This window comes from Mustelus asterias, chromosome 7, assembly GCF_964213995.1.
Source record: "Mustelus asterias chromosome 7, sMusAst1.hap1.1, whole genome shotgun sequence".
NCBI lineage: Eukaryota > Metazoa > Chordata > Chondrichthyes > Carcharhiniformes > Triakidae > Mustelus > Mustelus asterias.
Genome location: NC_135807.1, coordinates 94215274 through 94234930, shown reverse-complemented (window position 1 = coordinate 94234930; position 19657 = coordinate 94215274). Strand labels below are relative to the sequence as shown.

General features: G+C 41.4%; 1 protein-coding gene across 3 annotated transcripts in view; it reads right to left on the bottom strand.

Annotated features, from left to right (window-relative positions):
* Window positions 1–19657, bottom strand: part of med30 (mediator complex subunit 30) — a 57245-nt gene that overhangs the window by 14616 nt on the left and 22972 nt on the right. For all 3 annotated transcript variants that reach the window (XM_078216486.1, XM_078216488.1, XM_078216487.1), the window contains one exon: window positions 8825–8983. In XM_078216486.1, the coding sequence (XP_078072612.1) occupies window positions 8825–8983 (159 nt within the window). The remainder of the gene's footprint in view (window positions 1–8824; window positions 8984–19657) is intronic.

The window sequence follows — 19657 nt, the reverse complement described above, 5'->3', positions numbered from 1 at the left end:
CCTGGCCCCCGGCACTGACCAAGGGGCAAACTGGCACTGCCAAGTGGGCTGGGCGAGGAAATCGGTAGGTATGGGGGGTCCAGCTGCAACTTTGCACTTGGGATCACAGGCAGAGGGACGGAGGATGGTGTTCGGGGCTGGCCATCTGCGTGGGTGGTGGGGCGGGAGCGAAATTGGGAGATTAGAGCTGGCTGGGAGAACATCGGGACTGGCCGAGAGTTCCAGGAGGCCAGCAATTGGGGGGTGCACAGAGCGTTGGAGATTCATTCTGAAAATCACGCTAAAAAAACTAGCGGCATTTACTCCTATTTTCCCACAAATTAGGGACTTAGAATTTTTTTGGGAGAATCTTAGCCCTGGTCTTTGTTATTAGTGAAAGGTTTGCTTCAACAAGCCCTCAAAAAAACCCTCAAAAAATGAAGAGCTCTAATGTGAAAGGCAAACATTAATTATATGTCAAGTGAGTTTATTAGAGCATAAACATCCTACTCTATTTCTAAAATGAAGTTTTCATACCTTTAAAAAGTTTGCAGGGTGTATGAAATTTGATTACATGATTAGGGATTTATTGATAAATCAGATTACTGTATTGAAGGATGCTAATTAATAGATCCTAATATTTAAAAGTTACTTTTTCTGCTTTTAGCTTTAACCCTGTAAATGAAGAAAAATGTAAGAAATTAAATTTTCATTCATGCAAGGTTTGGCAAAATGGGAACAAAAAAAAATCTGAATCCATTAAAAGAAGCTGGTCTACAAAGTCTTGAATAAAACCAACTCATTTATTTGGCACTTTTAATGCAATAAAACTTAAAGGCGGCACTTCTGGGAGTTACATAAAACAACATACGAGACTGAATTACATTAGCAGATATTTGGTCAGATGATCATAATCGTGGTTAAGAAATGCCTTAAAAGGAGAAAGCAAGGTAGTGAAGAATAGAGATGGAATTTCCGAGCATTGGGCCTTGCAACTGAAGGCATGGCCATCAATGGTGGTGCAATTAAAACAGTGGATGCTCAAGAGGCCTGAATTAGATAGGTGCAGATATGTCAGAGTTGTGGGACTGGAGGATATTAGAGAAACAGGCAGGGACAAGGCCCTGGAAGGATTTTCAAATAAGGGAGAAAAATTTTAAAATAAAGACATTGCTTGAATGTGTGCCAACGGAGGTCAGTAAGCACAGGAGTGATAGATGAACAGGACTTGGTGCAAGTAAAGACGTGATCAGCAGTGTTTTGGATGACCTCAAGTTTACAGAGTAGAATGTGGGAGACTAACCAGGAGTGCATTGGAGTAATTAAGTCTCGACAGAAAGGAACAAATGGAGAACTTCAATAGCAGATGAGCTGAGACAGGAGCACAGTCAGGTGATGTTAGTGGGGTGAAAACAGACGGGCTTAGTAATGGAGCGAATATATAGTGGAAAGCTCATCTCAAGGTCAAATCCAACACCAAATTTGCAGACGGTCTTGTTTGTCTCTGGTTTGCCAGGGAGAGGAATGGAGTCAATAAATTTGGAAGGGAGTTTGGACCAAAAACAATGACTTCAGTTTTCCGAATACTTAATTGGTGGAAATTTCCAGAATGTTGGATAGTCTGATAATTTAGCAACAGTGGAGGAATCGCAAGAGGTGGTGGTGAGGTAGAGTTGGTGTGATTGGTGTTCATGTAAAAGTTAATGCTGCTCTTTCAGATGATGTCACCAAGGCCCAACAGATAGATGAGAATAAGAGGGGAGCAAAGGATGAATCTTCGGGGGCCACCAGAGATAATGGTGCAGTAGCAGGAGGAGTAACCATAGAAATCAATGTACTAAAATCAGAATTATATTGATTTCAGAACCAATTTAAAGAAACTGTAAAAGCAAAGGAGTCCATTCCTTTGGAAGGAAATCACGAACAGAATCTAGCAGAATCTTTGGTGTGTCAAATGAGGTGAATGTCATATTTATTTAAAAGCACCTCAGTTTTAAATCACACAACTCTTCAAACTATGTTACAGGGAAACTTCTGTACAATAATCAACTCTAGTTCCCAAATTGCTGGATGTTTTATTACATAAAAATAATGCTTTAAATTGGGAACAACGTTGGAGGATTGCTTTGGGCTGCATTGGGGTGCTTAATTTGGAGCTTGGTAAGTGAGGGAGCTTGGTGAAGAGGGGAAGGAGGTGCTCCTTTATTTTTCCACCCTTCCTCAGAAAGAAGAGGAACTTTCTTGATTAAGTAGGGCCTGGTGAGTATTTCTGCTGTCCATAATATTCTCCAAACTAGAGAAGGCAAAAGTTAAGGGAGTAATTTAAGAGTAAGTCATGACACAGCAGCTCGGCCATGTGGAGTGCTCCTCCTGTGATGTGGGAATTCAGGGACACGTCTGGTGTCTAGGGTGACTATGTGTGCAGGAAGTGTCTCCAGCTGCAGTTACTTGGAATCCATGTTTCAGAGTTGTGGGTGGAGTCACTGTGGAGCATCTGCAATGATGGCATCTTCATGGATAGCATGTACAGTGAGTTGGTCACACTATAGGTAGAGTGCACAGACAGAAAGCCAGACAGAGTCAAAGCGGAATAAAAAGTGGGAGAACAATAGTAACAGGGGATTCTATTGTAAGGGGAACATATAGATTTTCTGCAGCTGCAGATGTGACACCAAGATAGGATATAGTCTCACTGGTGCCAGGGTCAAGGATGTCACTGAGCAGCTACAAGATATTTGGAAGGGGTAGGGTGAACAGCCAGAGATCGTGGTCCACGTTGGTACTAACAACATAGGTAAAAAGAGGGATGAAGTCCTGATAGTAGAATATAGGGAACTAGGAAGTAAATTAAAAAGCAGGATTCAAGGGAAGTAATCTCAGGATTACGCCCAGTGCCATATGCTGGCGAGATCAGGAATAAGAAAATAGACCAGATGAATGTGAGACTGAAGGGATGACATAAGGAGGGAGGGAATTAGATTCTTGAGGCACTGGGACTGGTTCTGGGGAAGATGGGAGCTGTAGGGACCAATATCCTCGCGGAGTACTCACTAGCATTCTAGGGAAGGGTTTCAGTTAGAGTGGCAGGGGATGAGAACCTGAACAGGGAGACCCCATGAGATGGAAACAAAGATAGAAAAGCAGAAAGCAAAAGTGGATTCAGAGAAAATGAGAGCTAGCAGAAAATAAGGTTATAGTACAAAAAGAGTGTAAAAATGTTTTAAAAAACAAGTCTAAAATTCACAGAGCATTTGCAATAAGGTAGACAAATTAACAGCACAAATAGCTGTAAACAGGTACGATGTCACTGCCAATCTGGAGACATGGCTGCATAGTGACCAGGGCTGGGAACTGAATATCCAAGGGTACTCGATATTTACGAAGCGCGAGCAAAATGGAAAAGGAGGTGGTATGGCAATGTTAGTTAAGGATGAAATCAGTGCAATAATGAAAATTTAGATATAGAATCAGTCTAGGTGGAACTAAGAAGCAACAAGGAATGTAAAACATTAATGGGACTTGTCTACAGGCCTCCAAACAGTAGTGGTAAGGTAGGGAAAGACATTAAACAGGAAATAAGAGATGCAAGGATAATATAACGAAGGTGCTACATTAATCATGGGTAACTTTAGTAGACATACAGACTAGGCAAACATCATTAGCAACAATACTGTGGTGGATGAATTCTTGATGTGTATACGAGATGAATTTTTAGACCAATTCGTCGACGAACCAAATAGGGAATATGCGACCCTAGATTTGGTATTGTGCACTCAGAAGGGGTTAATTAATGATTTTGTTGTGCGGGATCCTTTAGGGAACAGTGACCATAAGATGATAGAATTCTTCATCAGCCCAGAAAGTGAAGAAGTCCAACCTGAAAGTAGGTTCTGAAATCTAAACAAAGGAAACTACAAAGGTATGAGGTGTGAGTTTACTAAGATAAACTGGGGAACCTCATTAAAAAGGAAGATGGTGATAGGCAATGGTTACTATTTAAGGAACGAATGTTTGCATTGCAACAATTATACATGCCTTTCTGGTGCAAAAACACAACAGGAAAAGTGATCCAGCCATGGCTAACAAAAGAAATTAGGATAGCATTAGATCCAAAAAGGAGTCATATAAAGTTGCTCGAAAAAGTAGCAAGGACTGGGAGCGGTTTAGAGCTCAGCAAATGAGAACCAAGAAGTTCATTAAGACGGAAAATATAGAGTATGAGAATAAACGTGCAAGGAACATAAAAGTAGACTATAAAAGCTTCTATATGTAAAAAGAAAAAGATTAGTCTAGACAAATATAGGTCCCTTACAATCTGACAGAATCCATTTTTTAAAAATTCTTAATCTTCTTCCAATTTATCACTGACACACCTCAAAAAAATCATAGAATTCCTACAGTGCAGAAGGAAGCCATTTGGCCCATCAAGTCTGCACTGACAACAATCTCACCCAGGCTCCATCCCCACAACCCCATGTATTTATCTCACTAATCCCCCTGATGCTAAGGGGCAATTTAGTATGGCCAATCCAACTAACCCACACATCTTTGGAGTGTGAGGGGAAACCGGAGTGCCCAGAGGAAACCCACACTGACACGGGAGAACGTGCAAACGTGGATGTGTTGGTTGACATCTTCCAAAATTCTCTAGATCGTGGCAGTGTTCCAGCAGATTGAAAGTTGGCAAATGTAAATCCACTATTTAAAATGGAGGGAGGGAGAAAACAGGAAATACCAGACTGGTTAACCTAATATCAGTAGTAGGGAAACTGTTAAGAGTCTATTATAAAGGATGTGATAACAGGACACTTAGAAAATATCAATAGGATTAGACAAATTCAACATGGATATATAAAAAGAAAGTAATGTTTGACAAACCTACTGGAGTTTTTTTGAGTCTATAACTAGTAGACTGACAAGACTGAACCAGTGGATGTGGTGTATTTGGATTTTTATAAGCTTTTGATGAAGTCCCATGTAAGAGGTTAGTGTGTAAAATTAAAGCACATGGGATTGAGGGCAATATATTTTCATGAGATTTGGTTCATAGACAGGAAACAGAGTGTAGGAATAAATGTGCCTTTTTCGGAGTGACAGTGGAGGCTAGTGAGGTACTGCTGCCACTGAAGGTTTACTTAGTTTATTTATTAGTGTCACAAGGAGGCTTACATTAACACTGTAATGAAGTTACTGTGAAAATTCCCCAGTCACCACACTCTGGTCTGTTCAGGTACACTGAGGGAGAATTTAGCATGGCCAATGCAGCTATCTGGTATGTCTTTCAGATTGTAGGAGGAAACTGAAGCACCCAGAGGAAACCCACGCAGACACAGGGAGAACGTGCAGACTCCACACAGACAGTGACTCAAGCCAGGAATTGAACCTGTGTCACTCACGCAGTGAGGCAGCAGTGCTAACCACACTGCCAACTTGCCGCCCTCCTTCTATTACACATTCCAACTGATTCTCATGTCAGATCCAACTCATGTCATTTGACTGGCACAACACTCCATTCTCAGAGAAACACAACACTCAACAGAAGAGCCATTAATATAATTACAAACCATTAAAAAAATATAACAAAAATCAGTTAGCAGTTCCTCGAAGAATGTGGACAGAACAGGAGTTTAAATATAAACACAGCAACCAGAGGTTAAGGATATCTCTTTTTAAAAAAAAATTCATTCATGGGATATGGACATCACTGGGGAGGTCAGCATTTGTTACGCCACCTTAATTTTCCTTGGAAAGGTGGTGATGAGCCAATTCTTTAACCACTGCGATCCATGTGATGCAGGTACACTCAGCGTAATTAGGAGTAGTTTTCCAGGATTTTGGTCTAGCAACAAGTAGGATCCAGTGCCCAGATTGATGTGAAGTGGTCTGCCTGATTTTATTTTTAGTCCATATTTTTATAATGGCTTGATATAACTATATAAAATGAGTGGCTTGTTAAGTCATTTAAGAAGGCAGTTAAGAGTCAACTATATTGCTGTGGGTCTGAAGTCATGTGTTGGACAGATCAGGTAAGCCTAAAAGACATTAGAACAAATTGATTTTAACAACAAAATGGTTGTTTCATGGTCAACAGGATGGTGACTAGCTTTGCATTCCAGAATTATTTGAATGAATTTAAATTCCTCAGTTGCTGTGGTGGCATTTCAACTTGTCTCTCTGAAGTATCAATCTGTCTCCCCGAATTACTAGTCCAGTGTTGAACCACTATGCTATCACTCCCATCTCTTGCAAAGATGTCAGTTTTGGTTCAGTTGAGTCAGAGGTTGTGGGTTCAAGTCCTAAACCAGAGATCTGAGCACATAATCTCATGCACAACTTAGTACAACACTGAGGGAGACTTATATTAATGGGGATGCCATCTTTCAGATAAGACGTTAAACAGAGATAAGGTGGATGTAAAAGATCCCATGTCACTATTCTAAGAATATCAGGGGACTTCCCCCCCCCCCAGGATGTGTAGGCAACACATTCTGCAATCAACGTCATTAAAACAAATTATGTGGTTTTACCTCATTGCTGTGCACAAATTTGCTGCTGCAGTTTTCTCCATCACAATGGCAGCACTTAAAAAGTACTTAATTGGGCGTAAAGTGCTTTGGGATGACATGAGGCTATATAAATGCAAGTCTTTCTTTATTAACACCACCACTAAATCACCACTAAGTATGCTGCAATTACATTAAAACATTTTTGTTATTTCTTAATGCTTTCAATAAATTAATCCACATGTTTTTTGGACCTCATCCTAATAAAAGTAAAGCCACCATAGCCCCAGACGACCAAAGGCTGCTCTCCCCTTTTGAGGGCAAGAGCCGACTGGTGGTGATTTAACCTGAGGATCACCACACCTCAAGCGAGGTGCAAGGTTGAGAAGGCGAGCTTTCATGAATAACTTCATCTTTAAACTGTTACTTGGCCACATTGCTTGGTGCGTTTTAGCAAATCATTTCTTCCAATTTATTTATGGTCAGAGTGAACAGCAGTGACCACTAGATTCTTATAGAATCTACCATTCACTGTGCTGCAGAGTGAATTTCCCACTGCCAAGTCAGTTTTCAAACAAGCTAGTTAATTTGGTATTAATTATACAAGCTCAAAAAGACCCATGGGAGAAGGTTTTTAAATAAATTATTTCTGCTGGATAGTCTTCATTAATAGCTTTATTCAGCTCAAAGAAGTCTGGCAGATTAGCAAGGCATAATCTACTGCTTTGAAATTAAAACGGTCCAACCGCTTAGAGTCTCCTGATTTTAGAGGACTGTGGATAGCAACTGTAAAATCAGCACCAGCATTAACCATCACAAACTTTGGGGTAACTGGTCAGAAATGCCCAAGTTTGTGTATCACTCAACATTTCAGTGTCAGGATAGCATTGTGTGGACTACTGCCCAAAAATAGTACAGTAATTGCATTCTTTGATGAATTCCAGAAGCTGGAATTCATCACAACATATGGCTCAATGGAAAAGACAGAGGTTTATGAAAAATTACATCTTTTCCTGACAGGTTAGGCATGCCAGATTTAACTCAATATTTCAAAAGCAAAAACTATCTGTATTCAACCAGGGAGAAAAGAGAATCATGGAGATCCAGATCGAGGATAGAGATGAACAGAAACAAAAATTGAAATCAAGACAAAATACCACTCTTGATAAATTAAATGATGTTATCATAGAAGTCATAAGGTGCTAGCAAAGTTATATCTTGACTAAGATTTCTCTTAGGTTTGCCACTGACAGCAGGGTTTAGGTTCAGTTTAAGCACAAGACACTTTAGTCACAAGGTTTGCCAAGTCAACATGGAAACAAAAACACTTTCCTACACAAGGAACAGGATGTTTCACATAGCTGAGCTATAGGAAGCAGGAAAACTTATGATCCAAGTGTGGTCAGAAAATTACATCTTTTCCTGACAGGTTAGGCATGCCAGATTTAACTCAATATTTCAAAAGCAAAAACTATCTGTATTCAACCAGGGAGAAAAGAGAATCATGGAGATCCAGATCGAGGATAGAGATGAACAGAAACAAAAATTGAAATCAAGACAAAGAAAAAGGTAGGGATAAAAATCGTGATCCTTCTAAATAAATAATGCAATAATGAGTTGTCAGCAAGATCCTTCCCATCTCTAAAAACCCTGGCAGGTACAAGCCTCACTTGGGGGAGAGTGGTAAGCACTATCACAGTAGGATTCACTTTGCTATGACACAAAATGTTTTCCCCGAAATACACAGGTTAAAAAGGTACAGTAATTGAAGATCAGGAATATATCAATGGCATTTTCCTTCATTGTTTTAATGAATTATCTTAAATGCATGACGTCTGGTAATGGATCCTCCCTCCAGTGGAAACGGTTTCCCCCCATCTTTTCTTTGGTCTGAATTTTGCACCGTTGGACATGTGCACTCGGTAGGCATGAAATTGTTACGATGGAGTAAAAACACCATGGAAAAGACAGAGGTTTATGAATAATCTATTGACAAGAGAACATGAGCCAAAAACAGAAAATGCTGGAAAGCCTCAGCAGGTCTAACAGCATCTGTGGGGAGAGAATAGAGCCAACGTTTCGAGTCCAGATGATCCTTCGCCAGAGCTGCTGATAATTTCCAGCATTTTCTGTTTTTGTTTCAGATTCCAGCATCCGCAGTATGTTGCTTTTATATAAGAGAACATGAGCAGTTGCTTCCTCCCACTGAAATATTTTTGACATGATTATGTTCCCCTCTTCAAATCTTAGAGTTGCCCAGGGTGTGCCAAACTCAAAATGTTATTGTGCCTCTGTCAATTGCCTTGTAAATATAACAAAAACCGATTCCAGATATTTCTTACCTCCATTGGGACAGGATCTAAGCCAGCACAATTTTCATTACATTTATCATAGACTAGTCGCAACTTCCGGAAAAGCACAGACAATTGGCGAAGGTGTTCTTGCAGCTTCCCCTGCCTATCCTGGTGTGTGGCAGTGTGATATGATACACCATTTGGCAACTGAAAAAAGATATCATAATTATTTATTTTAGGATAAAAATTTCAATTCACATCATGGTATCAATCCATTAACAAATCCTTCAGACTAACCAAAATACCACTCTTGATAAATTAAATGATGTTATCATAGAAGTCATAAGGTGCTAGCAAAGTTATATCTTGACTAAGATTTCTCTTAGGTTTGCCACTGACAGCAGGGTTTAGGTTCAGTTTAAGCACAAGGCACTTTAGTCACAAGGTTTGCCAAGTCAACATGGAAACAAAAACACTTTCCTCCACAAGGAACAGGATGTTTCACATAGCTGAGCTATAGGAAGCAGGAAAACTTATGATCCAAGTGTGGTCAGAAAATTACATCTTTTCCTGACAGGTTAGGCATGCCAGATTTAACTCAATATTTCAAAAGCAAAAACTATCTGTATTCAACCAGGGAGAAAAGAGAATCATGGAGATCCAGATCGAGGATAGAGATGAACAGAAACAAAAATTGAAATCAAGACAAAGAAAAAGGTAGGGATAAAAATCGTGATCCTTCTAAATAAATAATGCAATAATGAGTTGTCAGCAAGATCCTTCCCATCTCTAAAAACCCTGGCAGGTACAAGCCTCACTTGGGGGAGAGTGGTAAGCACTATCACAGTAGGATTCACTTTGCTATGACACAAAATGTTTTCCCCGAAATACACAGGTTAAAAAGGTACAGTAATTGAAGATCAGGAATATATCAATCAATGGCATTTTCCTTCATTGTTTTAATGAATTATCTTAAATGCATGACGTCTGGTAATGGATCCTCCCTCCAGTGGAAACGGTTTCCCCCCATCTTTTCTTTGGTCTGAATTTTGCACCGTTGGACATGTGCACTCGGTAGGCATGAAATTGTTACGATGGAGTAAAAACACCATGGAACTATACACAGAAATATTGGACTTTAAAAAGGACGGGAGTTTTATATTACAAAATGGACACAAACTCCGAAGATGGCTGAGAATGCACAGTGAGAAGTCTCACAACACCAGGTTAAAGTCCAACAGGTTTATTTGGTAGCAAAAGCCACTAGCTTTCGGAGCGCTGCTCCTTCATTGGGGTGAGTGGGAGTTCTGTTCACAAACAGGGCATATATAGACACAAACTCAATTTACAAAATAATGGTTGGAATGCGAGTCTTTACAGGTAATCAAGTCTTAAAGGTACAGACAATGTGAGTGGAGAGAGGGTTAAGCACAGGTTAAAGAGATGTGTATTGTCTCCAGCCAGGACAGTTAGTGAGATTTTGCAAGCCCAGGCAAGTCGTGGGGATTACAGATAGTGTGACATGAACCCAAAATCGTGGTTGAGGCCATCCTCATATGTGCGGAACTTGGCTATCAGTCTCAGAGACCATGTATAGTCTCTGAGACTGATAGCCAAGTTCCGCACACATGAGGATGGCCTCAACCAGGATCTTGGGTCCATGTCACACTATCTGTAACCCCACGACTTGCCTGGGCTTGCAAAATCTCACTAACTGTCCTGGCTGGAGACAATGCACATCTCTTTGACCTGTGCTTAACCCTCTCTCCACTCACATTGTCTGTACCTTTAAGACTTGATTACCTGTAAAGACTCGCATTCCAACCATTATCTTGTAAATTGAGTTTGTGTCTATATATGCCCTGTTTGTGAACTCAACTCCCACTCACCTGATGAAGGGACAGTGTTCCGAAAGCTTGTGCTACCAAATAAACCTGTTGGACTTTAACCTGGTGTTGTGAGACTTCTTACTGTGTTTACCCCAGTCCAACGCCGGCATCTCCACATCAATGTACGGGGTGAGCCACTGATAGGAATGGCTTCAGGGTATTTCTCTCAGAGGCAATGGAACCCCTCCCAGTGTTTCCAGACAAAGTACTTGAAAAGCCTGATTACTATCTCCAGTAAAGACAAACAAATATAATGGCAATCTCATACAACAGATCCTGAGTACAATTGCCTTCCAAGACCAACAAGGGGAACTGGAATTGGAATACACAAAGAAGGGGGTGAAAAGCTTGCTGGCTTGCTTGCCTACCTGTTTCTGCTCTGCGTGTGTGCTCTGTGAGAAAAAGCAGCTGCAACTTTTCCACATTGAAGATATGCGATACAGTGCAGGAAGCAATGCCTCTGAAAAAGGGAAATAACCACCTTTTGCAGGAATATCCAAAAATTCTCTCACTGACTGTGGAAGTCAACCAGCCAGCAAAAAGGATGGCAGCTGAAAAAACTGAAATATTTCTACCAAACCACAGAACATCCGAACCAAAGAATCAACTGCTCGACTGCAGAAGTCAACTATACTGAATCGACTTAACGGCTTCATCATCTACTCCTTGCAACTCAACGCATGTTACATATAACTTTTTAATTTATATTTATTTCCTATTCGACTCAATGCTTACTTCTAATCTGTATGAATTTAGAGTCATAGAGTCATACAGTCACACAGCATGGAAACAGGCCCTTCGGCCCAACCAATCCATGCCAACCATGGTGCCCTCCCAGCTAGTCCCAATTGCACGCGTTTGGCCCATTTCCTTTCCCATCCATGTACTTATCCAAATGCTTAAGTGTTGTTACTGAACCTGCCTCAACCACTTTCTCTGGCAGCTCATTCCATGTACACACCACCCTGTGTGAAGAAATTGCCCCTCAGGTCCCTTTTAAATCTTTCCCCTCTCATCTTAGACCTATGCCCTTTAGTTTTCAATCCCCCTACCTTGGGAAAAAGACTATGTGCGTTCATCCTAGCCCCTCATGATCTTACACACCTTTATAAGGTCACCCCTCATTCTCCTACATTCCAAGGAATAAAGCTTAGCCTGGCCAACCGCTCCCTATAACTCAGGCCCCCTAGAGCTGGCAACATCCTTGTAAATTGTCTTTGCACTTCTTCCAGTTTATCAATATAACATATAATATAACAATAATTTCTTATAACAGGGTAACCAAAACTACACACAATACTCAGAGTGCAGCCTCACCAATGACTCATACAACTGTAACATAGTGTCCCAACTCCTATACCCAATGCCCTGATTGATGAAGGCCAGTGTGCTGAACGCCTTCTTCACCACTCTGTCTACCTGTGACACTGCTTTCAACGAACTATGTACTTGTATTCCAAGGTCCCTTTGTTCCTCAACACTCCCCAGGGCTCTACCATTCACTGTGTAAGTCCTACCCGGTTTGACTTTCCAAATTGCAATACCTCACACTTATCTGTATTGAAATCCATTTGCCAATCCTCGGCCCACTTCCCTAACTGATCAAGATCCTTCTGTAATTTTGATAACCTTTGTCGCTATCAACAATACCTAATACCTCCATCTGGAATATTATATCCAGTTTTGGTCTCCTTACTTGAGGAAGGATGTGCATTGGAGGCAGTTTGGAGGAGGTTCACCATGCACGTGTTTTACCATTTCTCCTTACATTTTAGTAGTTACTAAACTTACTGTATCTTTACTCAAGAAAGCCCAGTTAAATTGGCTCCTTTTTAAACATAACAACTCTGGAAAAGGTAGGAAAGGGAAAGGGAACCTTGTTAGATTAAAACTTGTTACTACCAGCAGAGGCTGAGTTGAATAAAGACATGGAGGCAGCCATCCCTCCTCATCCAGGTTGTAACAATTTGGGGGTATCCTAGCTAGGTGGTGACAAATCAAGGGGTCTCGCCTGGATCAACAACTTTTGTGGAACTTCACCTGGGGCTGATCATAGCAAAATACACATCCGGCCACGATCAGCCGCAGAACATAATTTTACGCTGGCTGGTGTAATGGACAGGAGTTGCCCTTAAGTCAACATTGACTTCACCCTATCAAATCTCATGACATCGAGTCAAATATGGACAAGGAAATATCACATTCTTCACCCCCGCCCCCCCACCTCAGCTGATGAATCAGTGCTCCTCCATATTTAACATCAATTGAAGCAAGCATGAGGTGGCAAGGGCACCGAATGTACACTGGGTGGGGAATTAAAATGTCCATCACCAAGGGTGACTTGGTAGTACCATTACAGACTGAGCTGGTCAAGTCTAAAGGACATAAGCTGCATACTGGGTCTGCGGCAGGTGGTAAGGGAACCAACAAAAGGGAAAAACATATTTGACCTCATCTGCACTAACCTGCCTGTCGTAGATGCATCTGTCTCGGGCAGTGTCAGATATCCATAGGGCACAGTCCTTGCGGAGATGAAGTCTCACCTTCACGTAGAGGATACCTCGACCATGTTGTCTGGCACTACATTTGTGCTAAATGGGATAGATTTCAAACAGCAACTCATGAGGCACTGTGGGCCATCAGCAGCGGCAGAATTGTACTCAACCACAATCTGTAACCTCATGGCCTGACATATTTCCAAACTAACATTACCACCAAGCCAGGGGATCAACCCTGGTTCAATGATGAATGCAGGAGGACATGCCAGGAGCAGCACCAGGTTTACCTAAAAATAAGGTGTCAACCTGGTGAAGATACAACACAGGACTACTTGCGTGTCTAACAGCATAATCAGCAAGTGGTAGACAGAACTAAGCTCTGCAATTATGCCACCTCCAACTGTGAATGGTGATTGATAATTGAACAACTCACTGGAGGAGACGGCTCCACAAATGAGTCAATGGGAATTGGGGGGAAAACTGTCCGCTGGTTGGACTCATAGCTAGCACAAAGGAAGACAGTTGTGGCTGTTGCTGCTCAATCATCTCAATTCTAGAATATCACTGCAGAGGTTCCTTAGGGTAGAATCCTAGGCCCATCCACCTTCAGCTGCTTCATCAATGGCCTTCCTTCCATCACAAGTTCAGAAGTGGAGATGTTCGCTGATGAATGCACAATGTTCAGCACCTTTGGAGACTCCTCAGATACTGAATCATTCCATTTCTGAATGCAGCAAATCTGGAAAATATCCAGGCTTGGGTGACAAGTGACACCTAACATTCACACCACACAAGTGCCAGGTAATGACCAACTTCAACAAGAGAGGATCTAACCATTGCCCCTTGACATTCAATGGCATTACCATCACTGAATCCCCCACTATCAACATTCTCAGGGTTACCATTGACCAGAAACTCAACTGGACCAGCCATATAAATACTGTGGTTTAAGAGCAGGTCAGAGGCTGGGAACTCTGCGGTGAATAACTCACCTCCTGACTCCCCAAAGCTTGTTCACAACCCACAATGTACAATTCAGGATTATGGTGGAATACTCTCCTCTTGCCTCAATGAATAGAGCTCCAACACACAAGAAACTCAATACCATCCAGGACAGAGCAGCCCACTTGACTGGCATCCCATCCACAAACATTCATTCTCTCCAACACTGGCAAACAGTGGCAGCAGCGTATATCATCTACAAGATGCACTGCAGCAAATTGGAGCGGTTATTGGATAGGCACATGGGGCACACCAGGATAATAGGGAGTGGGATAGCTTGATCTTGGTTTCAGATAAAGCTCGGCACAACATCGTGGGCCGAAGGGCCTGTTCTGTGCTGTACTGTTCTATGTTCTAAATCACCAAGGCTCCTTAGACATTACCTTCCAAACCCACAACCACTACCATCTAGAAGGACAAGAGAACAGGACCACATGGAAGCTCCCCTCCAAGCCACACACCATCCTGACTTGGCAATGTATTGCTGCCATTCCTTCATTGTCGCTAGGTCAAAGTACTGGAACTCCATCCTCAACAGCATTGTGGGTGTACCTACGCCATATTGACTAGTGGTTCAAGGCACCATCACTTTCTCAAGGGCAATTAGGGATGGGCAATGAATGCTGGCCTAGCCAGTGAACCCCACATCCCTTCAATGAATACAAAAAGATCTTTGTTGGTCTTATTTCCTTCTCACTTCTTCAGTTCCTCTTTGCACCTAAAATATTCTACTTGATTGTCCATTGTATTAGGATCCTGACTTTTATCATAAACAACCCTTTTCTGTTTTATTTTAATTTCAATTTCTTTAGGCATTTAAGGATTTCTAGTTTTGGATGCCTTTCCCCCTCACCCTCATATATCCAGTCTGTACCCGAATTAGCATCTCACTGAAGGCCTCCCATTGCTCCGCTATGGTTTTAAACTTTGTTTCCATCCCAACTGAGACAGATACCTTTTCAAAACCGTGAAATGAACCCGCTTCCAGATGAGTGTTTTCACCTTTGATTATACCATGACTTTTTCGGTAACTATTCCAAATGTAATGGTATTTTGATCAGTTTTTTCAAATGCTCTCCCACTAAAACATGTTCCACTTGCCCCAGATCCTTCCTCGTTGAGCTGGAAAATTGACAGCAAGCGAGAAGTGAGTGAGCGAGGCTGAGAGAGAGAGAGCGAGCGAGCAAAGAGAGAGAGATTAAGTATAATACAAGAGAGAACAGTAGAATGGATGAGAACCATGGGTTAACTTCTGTCTCAACCTAGTTGTGCAAAATGTTGAATCTTCCCATGGCCCCACCAGAAGTCCAAAAATCAGTTTCATGCTAGCGTGATCTTCCCATGGGATCTTCTGTTGGTGTCCGCCATTGGGAAACCCACTGGAAGCTGGTGTACAACTGATTTGCATGCCGCCAATGGGATGCAGATGAAGACCCAACTGGAATCTGTCCCCCAGTCTCGATTCTCTGCAATACCAGCAGGAAAACACGCTGATCTGGAACCACATGAAGTCCAGAAGTCAGGACTCACCAGAGTTGTTTCCAAAGTTCAGGATGGAGGCTGTGAGCAACCTGGACTCCAGAACGCCACTACACAGGTAGGGGGAACATCTATCAGGTGGATCTTACAGGTTCAGTGTCATCAAGGTGGTCCGTCTGCCAGCCTCAGTGTTCCCAGAGATCCATTTCCTTTTTCAGGGTATCCATCTTCTTTCTTCAATGGTGGGTCAGTGATGTGGGTCAATATGGCACCCAGATATGATGGCAGGACTAGCGCCATCATGCCTGCCCCACCATGGAATACAGCGTTAGGCTCCCGGTTGCATAATTAATGAGATCGGAGCTGGAAGATATGGCATTGTTTCCCACCAGCCTTCACAGTGGGAAACATACCTTGTTCCTGGCCCCGCCACAGGACTTGTCCCAGGTGGGAGAATGCCACCTTAAGTTCCCAGTTCTGATTGACATCATTAACTCTGCGGCATTGTTGCATAGTAAGAAGTCTCACAACACCAGGTTAAAGTCCTACAGATTTATTTGGTAGCAAAAGCCACTAGCTTTCGGAGCGCTGCCCCTTCGTCAGGTGAGTGGGACTTCTGTTCACAAACAGGACTCCCTTGCCATTGGGAACATCCTTCCTGCATCTGCCCTGTCCAGTCCTGTTACAAATTTATAGGTTTCTATGCAATTCCGCCCCCTCTAAACTCCAGTGAATATAATCCTAACATTATAAAACATGTTTGTGAACAGAACTCCCACTCACCTGACGAAGGGGCAGCGCTCTGAAAGCTAGTGGCTTTTGCTATCAAATAAACCTGTTGGACTTTAACCTGGTGTTGTGAGACTTCTTACTGTGTTTACCCCAGTCCAACGCCGGCATCTCCACATCATGGCATTGTTGCATGCCAATGTTTTCTTGGCAATAATCTATCCAAGTAACTATTCAGTGACTACGCACAGCTCTATTATTGTAAGGCTTACTGTGTTTGCCAATATTTGTCTAAATGAGATGGGAACATGGTGCTCAAGGCCAATGTAGCTTATCATGTCATTTTTTCTAGATTGGTATTCTATGCAACCACACACAGATGGCATTCTAACTCATACAGACCTAGCTTGTATTGTTGAAACAAGTCAGACCACAACATCTGAACATAGCCCAGCGCTCATTGTAATGAGTGCAAAATTTCTATTTTTCAGACTCTGTTCCCTATGGATGCTTATTTGTTTGTGCTTGCTCCATTTGCTCTCTCAATAGTTTAAAAAATGTATACTATTCCAATGGTGTAACACAACACTATTGGTCAATGGTGTAAAGAAAATAATTAATCTCAGCTAGGGTAGCTGTCCTTTCCCTGGTTCCTTCCCTAATGTGCAAATCAGCCAGAACGCCCATTTCTGTTACTTGTATCCCCTGCTAAAAGGTTTATCTGAGTCAGGGACAACTGTAGTTACGATCCCTCCTGTAGCCGACCAGCCAGTCAAGATCATCAGTCAAGCTGACTCAGATGCCACCTGATAGAGGTACCAATAGCGCTGCATTTCTGTCTTCCTGCCTATCAGTTACTGACAAAGATGTGCGTGTTAGGTTGATTGGCTAGGTTAAAAATTGCCCCTCAGAGTCCTGGGATGCATAGGTTAGAGGGATTAGCAGGTAAATATGTGGGGGTAGGGCCTGGGTGGGATTATGGTCGGTGCAGACTCGATGGGCCGAATGGCCTCCTTCTGCACTGTAGGGTTTCTATGATTCTATGATATGACATTTCAGACATCACTGTGAAAAATATGAAAGAAAGCGAGCAAACGTAAGTTTGACAAACAGACAGAAATTGACAAAAAGATAGCTTCAAAGATCATTAAAAACATTTTGGAATAGTGTCAACAATGGATCAAATCAAATGTTAACATGCTTGTGATAGCACAAGTATGCGGAGTCTGTTTAATAAAGTTGCTACGAATTCAGGTCGGACGTTAGCTACCTTCTGTGATGGCAAGAGCCACTGCCATCAGTTATTTGATTTGATCCATTGTTGACACTATTCCAAAATGTTTTTGAAGCTATCTTTTAATCCTGATGTGGAGATGCCGGCGTTGGACTGGGGTAAACGCAGTAAGAAGTTTAACAACACCAGGTTAAAGTCCAACAGGTTTATTTGGTAGCAAAAGCCACACAAGCTTTCGGAGCCTTAAGCCCCTTCTTCAGGTTCAAGGACCAGTCGAAATGACTACTTCATTAGACATTTAAATTACTTTTTCTTCACCTATAATTTCCTCCCTGTTTGTATCCTGCAGAGTTCTGACTTTCTTCTCTGTAATATTATGGTTATGGTAGATAATAGCAAGGGATGGTCAGTAAAATCCTATATTTTTAGTAGTCGAAAAGCCCCTTTAATCTGTTACAGCATATTCTTACACTGCTTTCCAGTTTCTCTGATCACTTTTGCTTTTAAAATGTTTCCCTTCATTTAATTCCATTTTAATTGACCTATTAATTCATTTTGAAGACAACATATTTAGCTTACATTTCTTTTCTTGGGCATATGCTGATTTAGCTGATATTATTCATCAATATGTGTATTATCAAGAGTTTTGTGTCTACAGTGTATATGGTACATAGCGACACGATTCGTCAGTCAATTTTCTCAGACTTCACTATTCCAATCTCTGTGATTGTTGAGACAATCAATCATGAAAGAGGGGTGAGAGGTCAAAATCAATCAATCAAGAGATGTAACAGACGACAAACCAATTACGTATTTGCAGTGCCACTTTTCCAGATAGCTGCCAGAGTTAAGCTCTTCCTGCTCACAAATACATTCCACAGCTTGAACAGCCTTAATTTACCTCTGGTTTGAAGGGTGGGGAATTTACTCATAATTTTGCATTATAAAACAAATAATGTAAATTACATAACAGCAAATTAAATAACAGGTGAACAAAATTCCAACTTTATTTGCAGTCAAGAGCTACAATAAATTAGCAGGTTGCTAGTACAAGAAAAAGTCAGCTGCATATAGAATCTAGATATCACAGTGAATTTAACCGGTGGCTACTTTATCTCCCTTTGTATTACAGAACTCTAACTTAGTGCAACAAACACCAATTGGACAATAAAATGCACAAACTGAAAATGTGAAAATATCTCATGGAGAACAGGTAAAGAAAAAAGATTGTGTTAGACTGGAAAGTAGCCGATTCCACTGAGGTGAAAGAGAATTTATTCCATGCAAATTGGTTGGAAAGCCCTCTGGAACTTACAATCGAATTGTATTGATGCAAAATTGATTGTGTGTAGGTTTTCTGAGTTGTCTGAAGGACCCAACTGGAGGGCACATTCCCTAACGGTCAATTTTAAGTTACAGAGCAACAAACAAAACAAGAACAGATCACTTACTGCTGCACAAGAGCTGTTCTATGGATGCCAAGGAAAGTTGTTTTCAATTGCAAGAAGATTAATGTTTTTAAAGCTATTGAGATGACCTGATCAATGTCTGTAAATGAAAAGATTTATAGGCAGTTTTGAGGTTGTGTATTTTCAAAGGAATCCAGTGTTCAATCAAAGGAAGTCATACGAAGTTTTGTAAAAACTGGGTAAAACATTCATAGTTTTTAATGAGCAGAAAAGAATTCAGCCACTGAAAACTGATGACACATCTATGCACAGAGTTAGCAATTATTTTAAGGCTCATAAATATAACTATTTTGTTCTTGTCATGTTCTAGTTGTAGAAACAGCAAAACCTCGCTCCATTATAAGACAGGCAAATACAGCAGCTCCCAGGACAAAGGAACCAGATGACTGATTATGCAGACATCCATAAGCAATGTCAAGAATCTTTTTTGATACGAAAAGTTTGAAATTTCAGAACTATTCAATATACACCTTGCTGCAGTTATCCAGGGTCTTGGTGAGGTCCTGGAATATTGTGTGCAATTTTGGTCTCCTTATCTGAGGAATGATATTCTTTCTACAGGGGGAGTACAGCAAAGGTTT